Raw genomic sequence first — 12,635 nt, 5'->3', positions numbered from 1 at the left:
GAAGACTAGCACAATATGCACTGTGTGTGTGCGTGTGTGTATGTGTGTGTGATACATGCAAGTGTATGTGCACATACGTGCTCATACATGTGGAGGCCAGAGGTTAATGTCAGGTCATTGCTCTCCACATGATTTTTGTGACAGGACCTGTGACAAAATGTCACCTAATGGGCTAAGCCTGGCTGGCCAGTGAGCTCCTGGGATTCCCTTACCTTTGCCTCCCCCCAGAACTGGGTTTCAGATGTTCTGCTATACACTTTGCTTTTTATGTGGTTGCTGGGAAACCCATACTCCTGATGTGTGGCAAGTACCTTTTAACTGAGCCATCTCCCCGGCTTTTAACCAAATATTTATTTCAGTGAAATGTTTTTGAGTAGATAGTGTCACAGGTCTAAAAGCCCAACTGATAAAAGCTGAGACAAAAGGATCTCAAGTACATGTCCATTCTGGCTTATGGAAGAATGAGGCAACTTAGCAAGACTGCGCCTCAAAATAAAAAGTGGGGAAAAGGTCTAAGGATGTAATTCTGTGGTGGAGTACTTGCCTAGTTTGAGTCCATAGGTTCAGTCCCTAGTACCACAAACAAACAACTCCCAAACTTAAAATAAAGCAAAAGAAAACAAAAACAAAATCCCCAAACATATTTGACTAAATCCAGCTTTCTTTGAAGATTACTTTTGACTTGTATGTGTCTGTGTCTGTCAGTGTATGTGCCATATGTGTGTGGTACCCAAGGAGGTCAGAAACAGGTGTCAGACAGCTGGGAGTTGGGGTTACAGATGTGCAGTTATCTAGTTTTGGCTTTCAGTTCTCCTGGACATTTATTCAGAAGTGGGATGACTGGATCGTATGTCAGTTCTATATCTAATATTTCCCACTTGCTGACATACTTTTCCAGTGTACCTACAACTCCTGCTCTCAGAGCACAAAGTGTCAAATGTCTCCTCCTCACCAGCATATTCGTATTTTTTCTCTCTCAACATAACAGCCACTGTGATGCATGCAGTGTACATCATTTTAAAACTCTGTGTTGTTTTCTGCTGCAGTGTTCTCTATCAGATGTATTGTAGGGAGGAACATTCCTTATGTTCTAAAAAAAATGAACTCATAAGTTGGTAACTGTTTGGTTTTCTTCACGGTCACCTTAGGCAGGCAACCAGTGTCAGCACTGCATACCATTTATTTTGCTTTTTGTGGCACTAAACATTTATGGAAAGAACCGAAGAGTTTCTCTCAGTAAGCATCTCCTTGACGATGGAGCCAGAGTCCGCATTACTCTGACCAGTAATTCTTGAAACAAGTTAGCATTAAGAGTGTTGTCTTTCTTAGAATAACATTACGCAGATTTATTCTTTCCAGGAAAAGCTTGTACCTGGTATTTCCACCTGAAGCAGTGAAAGAAATTTCAGAATAAAAATGGGAATCCAGCATAATGCGTCTGTAAACACAATCAAGAAAAAGCGCTTGGCGAGGATCATCTCCCTCTTGACTTGCTTCTGTATTTCAGCTGCTGTTATGGCACTCTGATGAACACTGTAAAACATGCTGCCGTAGGAGAACACGATGATGATAAATGCCACCAGGTTAATACCTGTGTAGACCACGAAGAATATTAATCGTGTATGTTAGCATTCTCTTAGGAGGAGCAGATAAAACATGCTTTAGACCTTAATATTAAAGACCACAGAGCCCATAAAGTGGTACTTATTTATTTATTCACTTTGTGAAAGGGCCTTACTGTAGAGTTTGGACTAGCCTTCAACTTGACTAGGAAGTCTAGGCTGGACACCAACTTCCAGTCCTCCTGCCTTAGATTACAAATGTGTACCAGGTCTCCTTCCACAGTTTTGTCCCCATTGCTGTCACAGACCACTCACAGGTCTGCCTCCACTCCCCAGGGAGCCTGCAATCATCTGGACCCGGCCTTCCTCCTTTACCCCAGCTCTTTGTGTCAGCCACCAATACCCAGAGCGCTCTCTACCTGGGAACATAATGGCCACTGGGAATCCATCTTCATTCTCCTTCCTGTCCTTCAATTCCAGTTCCCTAGTCTCATCCCCAGCTCTGTAGCAGACAACCTGCAAGCGCCTGCCCTTCCTCTCTGATTCCACACTCTGGTAATTCCATCAAACCTTTCGGCAGACCCAGCTTTCCTCCCTCTTATAGATCCTTTCAGTCCCATCTCCCTTACAGCCTGCCACCATTCCTTCATGTCAGTTCTCAAATCTAAAAAATATATTCAACCTGGTACTCCCAGGGGCCACACCCAGCAGGGACTCAAAAAGCACTCTCTCCCAGGCAGCCCACAGCTACCATACTCTCCTAAGGTTCAGAGAGGACAAGAGAAACCAAGAAATGGAACACTCACCCATCACAGACACCACCTGAGGTCAGCACCTAGGTGGAGACTCTAAAAGCCAGAAGGGCATAGATGGATGTTTTACAAACTCTTAAGAGATGACCGCAGATGTCATCCCAGATTACTATACCCAGCAAAACTTTCAATCACAATAGAAGAAGGAAAACACTCCACAATAAAAGCAAATTTATTTATCTACAAATCCACCTCTGGAGAAGGCACTAGAAGGAAAACTTCAACTGGAAGAGTAACCACTTCTAAGAAAACATAAGGAATAAATGATCCCAGACCAGAAAAATCAAAAGAAAGGAAAAACCCCACACCATAACATCAGAATTAACAGGAATGAACAAACACTGCTCATTGATAGCTTTCAACATCAATGGTCTCAATTCCCTCAATAAAAAGATGCAGAGTAACATATTGGATTAAAAAACCAGGATCCATCATTCTGCTGCATCCAAGAAACACACTTTAACATCAAGGATAGATATTGCCTCAAGGTAAAGGGTAGAAAAAGGTATTCTAAGCAAATAGATCCAAGAAGCAAGCTGGTATAGTTATTCAATATCTGACAAAATAGACTTCAAACCAAAGCTAATCAGAAGAGATAGAGAAGGACATTACAATCTCACCAAAGGAAAAAATCTGCCAAAAGGACATTGTCATTCTAAACATCTATGCATAAAAAACAAGTTCATAAAAGAAACCACTATTATAGCTAAAATCATGTATTGACCCTTACACAGTGCTAGTGGGTGACATCAGTACTCCACTATCACCAACGGATAGGTCATCCAGACAAAAACTAAACAGAGAAATGCTAGAACTAACATGTCATAAATCAAATAGACCTAACGTATTTACAGAACACTTTACTCAAGCACAAAAGATTAATCCTTCTCAGCAGCTCATGGAACTTTCTCTGAAACTGGCCACATACTTGAAAAAAGCAAGTCTCAAAAGATATAAGAAAATTGAAAAACGTTCCTGCATTTTATCTCACCACCACAGATTAAAGCTGGACGTCAAGAACACAGAAATAACAGGAGGCTTCCAAACTCATGAAAACTGAACAACTCACCCCTGAGTGAAAAATGGGTTAATACAGAAGAAAGCAATGAAAACCTTCCTAGAGTTGAATGAAAATGGAAACAACACATCCAAACCTATGGCACACAATTGAAGGCAAATCTAAGACGCGGGTTCACAGCATTAAGTGTCTACATTGGAGAGACCTCATATTATGAACTTTATGGCTCACCTGAAAGCCGGAACAAAAGGAAGAAATTAATCTCAAAAGGAGTAGAGGGCAAGATAATCCAACCCAGGGCTGAAATTAGTAACAACAAAAATAACAAAAACAATACAAGCCCCTATCCCTAACCCAGAAGCTAGCTCCAATGATACAACCACACTTAAGGCAAGCTCCACAACCAACAGCAGATGGCCAAGGCAAAATGGACTTAATTGTATCTTTTGGAATTTTCTTTTGGTCTCACAATACTGTATCTGGGTTTAAAAAAATTAACCTTATAGGTCTTTTGCTTATATATCTTATGGCTTTTTTGTTTGTTTTTCGAGACAGGGTTTCTCTGTATTGCTTTGGAGGCTGTCCTGGAACTTGATCTGTAGACCAGGCTGGCCTCGAACTCACAGAGATCCGCCTGCCTCTGCTTCCTGAGTGCTGGGATTAAAGGCGTGTGTCACCACCACCTGATTTGTGTGCATTTTCCTTGGCTTTTTTTTTTCTCTTCACTTGTTTATTTTCTCCTGCTCAGGTTTATTTTTATTCACTATTATTATTATTAATAATTGAAATCTGTTTTCTATGGAAAGAGCTAGAAAGGGTTTGGGTTTGGGTGGGTAAGGAGGGAAGGGAAGCTGGAGGAGGGGGATACCATAATCAGAATATAGTATATAAAAATATCTATTTTCAATAAAAATAAAAGATGCCACCACCACCAAAAACCCAATGAGTACATTACATTATGCCTAGCTTTTTTTTTTTTTTTTTTTTTTTTTTTGGGTTTTTTTCGAGACAGGGTTTCTCTGTAGCTTTGGAGGCTGTCCTGGAACTCACTTTGTAGACCAGGCTGGCCTCAAACTCACAGAGATCCGCCTGCCTCTGCCTCCTGAGTGCTGGGATTAAAGGCGTGCGCCACCAATGCCCGGCATATGCCTAGCTTTTAATGTAATCTTTTTTTCTTATTTTTTCTTCTTCGCAGAATTACTAAGGTACACAGAAGTTATGAATTCTTCTGACAAGAAATATTGTTGAAGTAACAACAGATGATATGTTTAATTGTAAATTAGCATTTTAAATAAACTTGATCATGAATCATTTGTTCTATAATAGTATTGATATTTCCTCATATTCCAAAAACTTTGTGCTGTTCTTTGAGAATATTTTCTTTTTGGTTTAGAACAATTTCACATATATGGTAAAGCCAAAGGTATGTATGCCTGTACATAGGAATTTGAAACAATAGTAAATATTATTATGTTTATATTATTGGGGTATGTAAAATATAATTGGAATTTAAATGATAAAAGTGTCATTTGAGGGAAAGAATTCTCCTCGGGTATTCGGATTACCTGATGCCATTCACCCCTGCAGCAGCAGGTTAGAAGGACAGAAGTTCGTCAACAATAGAAGGCATAAATGAGTTTCTTACTGGGAACTCCTCCAGCGAGAGTTAGAAGACACGAAGGTTGTTCTTACCGAGAAAAATCACCACTGAATAAATCTGGGCTCCAGTACTTCCCGAGTCTTCTGAATGGAGAGGAAAGCACACTCCGTTGGCGCCATAGTAGTTTTTGAAGAATCCCTTATGGCTGAGCGGAGCAAAGGCCACCACAAACCCAATAATCCAGATGGAAGTCAGAGTTGTGATGGTTCTGCACTTCCGGGGCCTTAAACACCGGAAAGGATACACAATGCAGATGTACTTTTCCAGCGTCAGAAACGTTAACAGTAAAACGGATACTTCCGTGGACAGAATGGCCAGAGACCCCATGAACTGACAATGGGCGCTCTCCTTCCACGGCTGGGCATACTTGTTGTACTCTCCCCGAAACTTGAGGTCGAAGGCTCCGATCACAAACAAATACACTCCCATTAGGCAGTCAGCGCCTACAAGAATCCCAAGTTCACAGGTTCAGAGAAACACTAAGTGTGCTTATCTTCACACAAAACTTTTCTTCGGTATTAAGAGGAGACACATTTACTCTCTTAAGAATTCATAGGTTGGTTGTGTAGCTTGGCAGCAGGGTGCTTGCTTAGTTAGCATCAGCGAAGGAGCCCTGGCTTCAGCCCCCAGTGCCATGCAAATCCCCAACTAATCCCTTCTGTAACCGCTGTCACAGAAGACTCTTCGGGGCTGGAGGGATGGCTAAGCGGTAGGGGTGGGCACCGCTCTTGTACATGATCTGAGTTTGACTCCCGTCAGTATGTCAATTAATTTGCAACTAACTACCTGTAACTCCAGCTCCAGGGGACCAGATGCCTATGCCTCCTTGGAAACTCACGCATATGCATGAACACACATGCACATACTTAAAATTAGAAAAACATTAAAAAGAAAAGACTGTTGTTAATTATGTGATCATCTCTCGTCTTCCTTACAGTGTCAGTTTATAAGATCAGAGATCCTCTCTATTTTGGTCTCATCTAGCTTCATCACTTGGCAATATAAAACAAATGAATAAAATGGGTCGTGCAGTACATTCAGTTATGGACTTAAACAGTGAGGACGTTGTTTGGTTCCACTCTTCCACTGAAGCTCTCCCAGCTCAGCAAGCTGAGAGCATCACCCAAAACCTGGAGACATTAATCTGGAAGTTTTGTTGATAGAGTTAAGACTACGAGTTTTGAGGTCTATAAATTTAGGAGTAGCTTTGTAGCCAACACAATTTAGGAGGGCTAATGACCGGAGCTCACCTAGGCAGTATGCTTTTTCTTGACTCTCTTCCATATTTATATTTTTCTGTCTCTTTTTAGGTTCTTATATTTGAAATTAATTAGCACTCAGTATGTATATATACTTCATAGCATTTTTGCCTTTTAGATGTTCTTTCAGTTAGTGTATATTTATTTTATAAAATGATGACCTTCATTATGTATTTTCTTTTTATTACAATAATATTTTAATACTATATTAATATTAATAATTATTATTTGAGAATTTAAATGTATTTTGGTTATTATGACATTTTCAAAATATATATCATGTTCTCTGACATTATTTTCCTTTTCAAGCAAATGTTGAGTTTTTTTCCATTTAAATAGTCTATCCTAAGTCCTTAAAAATCACATCTTGTAGATTCTAATTTTTGAAACTGAAATATTTTTACACAGGAGATTCTCATTATGTTCTCCCCTTCCTCAACTGCTTTAAGACCCTAACTCCCCTTTCTCCTCCCAACTCCACGCCCTTCCTGTGTTTTTAAACAAACAAAACTCCCAAGAAACACCACACAAAAACCTCAAAACAGCCCAAAATATATGAGCAAAAGAACAGTAAGGAAAAAAAATATGTCAAACAAAGCAACCATACAAAGCTGTAAACATTTTGCTGAGTTCTGTTTCTCACATAGCATAGCTTACAATGAAAACAAATTAAACTCAGGCTTTGAACAGTGTCTGTAATAGTAAACGTGGCCATTTAACGTAATACTGTACAATCATATTTTGAAAGCTTAAAAAATTTAATACTTCCTGGAAACATTTCCCTATTTACATATTTGGAGGCCAGAGGTGTTGAAGTCCCTGGAGCCGAAGTTACAAGCCTTTGGAAGAGCAGTGCGCGCTCTCAGCCACCGAGCCATCTCTTCAGCCACACGGAATTTATTCCTCATAGCAATGACTTTGCCCATTTGAGGGAATACTCACAGCAGAGAGAAATGATGGACAAGGCATGCAGCTTGTTCTCAGACCTGATGTATGGTCGCATACAAATGACAAAAATGTTTCCAAAGCAGGTGACGGCAGACACGACCCACACGAAGACTCTCTGGATGATGTTCGCCAAGAGGTTCTCAAAGGATGAAATCCCATCTGTGTTGGGCTTACAGCTGCGCACATGTGGCGCGTATCCGCAGTACTGGAACTTCTTAAAATATCTGATGTGCAAAGAGAAGACAAAAGTAGAGCACATGCTTAGCATTAAGTTAAACATCACTGATACTTGTTTTCAATAGGTTCTCAGTAGAAACTGTGATCACATAAGATTCAGTGGAATAGAAAACATTTCTTACCAATCCCTCATGATTCTGAAGTTCAAAATTTAATTCTTATTCACTTGGCCTTACAGTAAAAGAATGTGTGGATAAGAACTTAAAGCACTTGTAATGAATACATGTTAGACATGTCTTAGCATATGCATAATTGGTTAGCCTGTGAACATCAGAAGAAATTTACTCAAAGGAGCTCCCAGTGGCTGCTTCCAGAATTCAGTTTAGTTCTTGTAACCATAAGCTTTGCCAGGGCTGATCTTACTTCTCAGGTCTTAGGGGAATTAATAAGTGCTTTTCCCTTGCTGCTTCCACAGCTTTTTTTTTTTATTACAGAAGTTATAATACAATGTTATATCAGGTTATTATCAATAACTACTAAGCATATCTATCACTCAATAGATTCTTAAGCACAATGAAGAATTAAATGTTGAGTGAAGGGCTGGAGAGATGGGCTCAGTGGTTAAGAGTACTAGCTGATCCTCTAGAGGTCCTGAGTTCGATTCCCAGATATCTGGTGCCCTCTTCTGGCTTGCAGGCATACATGAAGCAGAACACTGTATACATAATAAATAAGTAAATCTTAAAGAAATGTTGAGTGAAGTCATTCATCTATAGATGCCCACTTTGATAAAGACATAACCCAGATAAACAACGGTTGTTGCACATTTTTTTAGACATCCAAAAATAAATTTTCTAATGAACTCCATGAGATTAGGCTAGCGTCACTATAATAGGAGAGAAACCTTCAATGGAGGAAAATTATTTGATAGAAAAATTTCTAGTAATAGTAGATATTAGAATTCAGACTGTGTCAGTCTGTCTCACAGGCAAAGAGTGGTGGCAAAAATAGAAGTTATCTCAATAGTGTAAGAAGTTACAGTAGTGAATGATACACGGCAGATGGTCATCTGTGCCTTGACAAAGGCAAGGTCAGCTGCTGGTATGTCCAGCTGGTTGTTTGCATTTCTCTATGAGCTGTGATGGGGTAGCGGAATATAAGGAAGGACATGATGTTTCTTCTTGTCTTAAGCGTCTGGGGGCCAACTGTTTTCATTAGCAGAACCTCAGCAGACACGTGTTTGCTAGTTTGGCTGCTAGGACAGATTCATCTTTTAGCAACAGTGTCTTGATTTCTTCTAAGGGAAGCCATTCTCCAGCCACAGGGCTCATGGTGGATATACAGCGGAGGCCCTCTCCTAGCCCAGGGTAGGCAAATGTCGTACGAGAAACCCGAGCCTTGCTGATGGCATGTGAATGACTTATTTCAGCAGGATGTGGCTCCCAAGCTTCAGGGTGGATTCTCCTGTCTCTGTCTCCCAGCTCACCAGAGCTGTGTTGAGATCATAAACCACACACCCCTTTTTCTTTTAATTGGGTTCCAAGGGTCTCAACTCAGGCACTTTTACCTGCTGAGCCATCTCCGCAGCCCTGTTTGTAATTGTTTTATGATACTATATACATTCTTATTTCTTCACTGATGGCACTTGTATAAAAAGAACACATCACTACTTTGTCGGGTAAAATCATCACCGGTAAGTGATATCAGAGATGAGAGTGTCTTGTAAGGCTGAGAGACCCACTCATATTTGTGTTTCTTGGTATTTGAAAAAATTTCCATAACATTTTATCAGAGTGTGGAAAACTAAAATCCACCTATCTAATGTCAAGCTTTTAGAGTTAATTATTAACTGCTGATGTTGGAGACCATTTAGCCTGCTGAAAAACACCATAGCCTGGGAGCTTGAATAATGAACATTTTCTTCTCTGTTCTCCACACTGGGGAGTTCAAGGTCAAGGAGCCAGCAGATTAGATGTGCTGCTCCTGAGGCATTCTTACTGTGTCCTTACAGGGTGGATGGTGCAGGAGAGATCCTTCCTTCTCCTTCCTTCCTTCCTTCCTTCCTTCCTTCCTTCCTTCCTTCCTTCCTTCCCTCCCTCCCTCTTTCCCTCCCTCCTTCCTTCCTTCCTTTCTTTCTTCCTCCCTCCCTCCCTCCCTTCCTTCCTTCCCCTCCCTCTCTCCTTCTTTTTCCTTTTCTAAAGTCTGATACTTTTAATTTCATTATTTTTTCCCTCTCTGTTGTGTGTACATTTATGGTAGAGACCTAAGGAGAAGTTAGGAAGTTTCCCTCTGTTACTCTCCTTATTACTTCCTTGAGACAAAACCTCTCACTGAAACCAGAGCTAGGCTGGTCACCTAGCAAGCCCCAGCAATCTTTGTCTCTGACCATTTAGTACTTTGGTTACAGGTTCGCATGGTTCTAGGCGCCCATGGGTGCTGGTGAACTCATGCCTTCATAGCAGGCACGCTCCCCAGCCGAGCTATCTCCCCAGCACACCTCCCTCCCTCCCTCCTGTTGCATGCTGGGAACCCATCAAACCCAGAACTAGCTCCAGTCTGTCTCAAATTCATTTTAGTTTTGAGTCAGGGTTTCTCTATGAAGCCCTGACTAGGTTAGAACTCCCCATATAGACCAGGCTGGTGCCAAACTCAGATATCCACCTGTCTCTGCCTCCCAAGTGTTGAAACGGAAAGTGTGCACCACCACCCCTAGTTTTCAATCGTGTTTTAAAAAGACACTAATGCTATTCATGAAGGATCTGCTGTCAGAAGCCAATCACTTTTTCAAGGCTTAACCTTTTAATAATACCATCACTCTGGGGTCAACATTGCAACATACAGTTTGGAAGAGGGACACAAATACCAAGCATGCAGAGGCAAATTAGCAGAAACTGACATTAAATTTACATTTAGTATGGGTGCATTATCACAATACATGTGGGGATATAAAGATCAAAATCAAGGTGAACAAGAAGAAAACATCTACTTACATGTGAGTGAGATTCACGAGAGGCCTAAACATCCTTTGTTGGATATTTGTAATCTCAATTCCCTCTAGATTGCTTAAAAATACCAAGGAATAGTCAAAAGAACATGTTATCTACAGAATAATAAAACAATTATTATTCTTTGTTTTTCAATTTCAGTTATATTTGTTAACGTCCCAGTTTAACGCAAATTCTTTGCTGACATATGAATGTGAGGTCACTTTTCTGGAAATGCACTTAAATTATACATGCTTGCCTGTAATTTTACAATGCTGATGAAAGAACACTACAAACATCCCACTGTTTAAGCACACCTGTTTTTAAAAAAGAGGTTAAAGTGACTCAAATAGGAACAAAGCCCCAAATCACTAGACAAAAACCAAGAATAAAAATGCTAGTTTTATTGATCTGTTGCTCCTATCAACACTGTATAGCCCAGGATGGCCTGATGAAATTTCAGGCCTGCATTATCCAGCTTCCTCTCTTCCGAATATTTAAATGCCCTCAGTGTGTCTGAGTTTAAACTCTACCAGTGTTAAATGGAAGGTTGATGCGGATGGAATTATTGTCTTAAGAGTCTAGGAGATGGTATAAGGCAAGCAAATGGCGCCCCTGGGTGCTGGCCATGCACACACTCTGGTCAGATCAGACCACCCAGGCTAGCTGGGGCTGGAGGCTGACCTGGACCTTGTAGGTCATTCTTACTTCACTGTGTTCTACTTTGCTTGTTCCACTATTTTGTAGTTTGGGCAAAGTGAGAGGTTCATCTAGTCTAAGGATGCTTAGCGTCACATCAAACTGTCTTACTTAGATATTTTTATCCTTCTGAACATATACCTACTTTCCACCTACAGTTATTTTACAGGTTGACAGTAAGTCAGCTGAAAAGACAGGTGGGGCGTGGGGCTAAGGACTGCCACCACCCTTGGGCATGGCTCTGTGAGAGAGTTGCTCAATGGTGGTGGGCAGGACCATCTAGTGAGTCTTCTCCAGGAAGACCTTGCAGCACCGGAGGCATTGCTGGTACACCACTTTGGAGTCAGAATCATTGCCATAATAGGGATCTTCAATAATGAGTTGTTTCTGGGGATCATAGCTTCCAAGAAGCTCAATTTTAGCTTTGCAGTTTTTTTTTTTTTTTTTTTTTTTTTTGGTTTTCAAGACAGGGTTTCTCTGTATTGTTTTGGAGGCTGTCCTGGAACTAGCTCTAGTAGACCAGGCTGGCCTCGAACTCACAGAGATCTGCCTGCCTCTGCCTCCCTAGTGCTGGGATTAAAGGCATGTGCCACCAACGCCTGGCTAGCTTTGCAGTTTTTAACTTGATTACTTTTTCTATTCAAATCTCTCAGATTGCTTTCATCAACACATACTATATAATCGAATGTGACAAAGTCTTCCCTTGTAATCTGTCTTGCCTTATGGGCTGTGCTAATGCCATATTTCTTAGGCAGCTGACAGCTCTTGGGTCTGGGGGCCAGGCCACGTTCCAGTCGGAAACAGCGCTGCTGTCAATGGCCCAATTATCTGAAACATTTTCACCAGTTACCAGCTTCCTGAAAACAGCTTCTGCAATGGGTGACCGGCAAATGTTATGGAGACACGAGAACAACACTGACCTCTGCGGTCTTTCAGTACAGACCCTGACACCCAGAGACAGCATGAGCTAAATAAAATAATTATTTTTTGTGAAGAACAATGTAATAAAATGCTTTAAGTTAACATTATTCTAAGTGAAATGCTCAGACTCAGCCTACCTAAAGACTTCCTACATTTGTAGACATGTATATCCTGTTTTTAAAATTTTCACAGTTCATGATAACTAGCCAATAAATATTCATAGAATAAGTGCATACACATTATATTCTGCCCATCTTTAAATTTTCTAATATTCTTAAGTCATATCTTTTTTCTAATAAAGGGCTATTTTACTGTAGAATAGTTAAATAAGATGAACTGAGGCTTGTACTTTAAAGACAATTCCTAAACATTAATAGAAGTTTTGTCTCTTTTATGTTGTGAGAAGCATGAGTTACATAGTTTAGTTTAGAAAACTGCATTTTAGGGTAAGGATACTAATCTTGGTTTTCAGCGTTATACGTTTAGGAAGAGGGAACCTCCGTCGAGGAAAATTGCCTTCATCATTTTGGCCAGTGGGCATATCTGTGGGCATATCTATCTGTGGGCATATTAATCTGAGGGCATATCTATCTGA

At 40.5% G+C, this 12,635-nt stretch overlaps 1 protein-coding gene across 2 annotated transcripts in view; it reads right to left on the bottom strand.

The window, feature by feature from the left end:
• Rxfp1 (relaxin family peptide receptor 1) overlaps nucleotides 1-12,635 on the bottom strand; it is a 121,538-nt gene that overhangs the window by 3,304 nt on the left and 105,599 nt on the right. For both annotated transcript variants that reach the window (XM_040752618.1, XM_040752619.1), the window contains 4 exons: nucleotides 10,427-10,498; nucleotides 7,254-7,483; nucleotides 5,085-5,495; nucleotides 1,373-1,591 (listed from right to left, as the gene is read on the bottom strand). In XM_040752618.1, coding sequence (XP_040608552.1) covers nucleotides 1,373-1,591; nucleotides 5,085-5,495; nucleotides 7,254-7,483; nucleotides 10,427-10,498 — 932 coding nt within the window. The remainder of the gene's footprint in view (nucleotides 1-1,372; nucleotides 1,592-5,084; nucleotides 5,496-7,253; nucleotides 7,484-10,426; nucleotides 10,499-12,635) is intronic.

This window comes from Mesocricetus auratus, unplaced genomic scaffold, assembly GCF_017639785.1.
Source record: "Mesocricetus auratus isolate SY011 unplaced genomic scaffold, BCM_Maur_2.0 Super-Scaffold_100009, whole genome shotgun sequence".
Lineage (NCBI taxonomy): Eukaryota > Metazoa > Chordata > Mammalia > Rodentia > Cricetidae > Mesocricetus > Mesocricetus auratus.
This window is presented reverse-complemented; position numbering and strand designations above follow the sequence as displayed.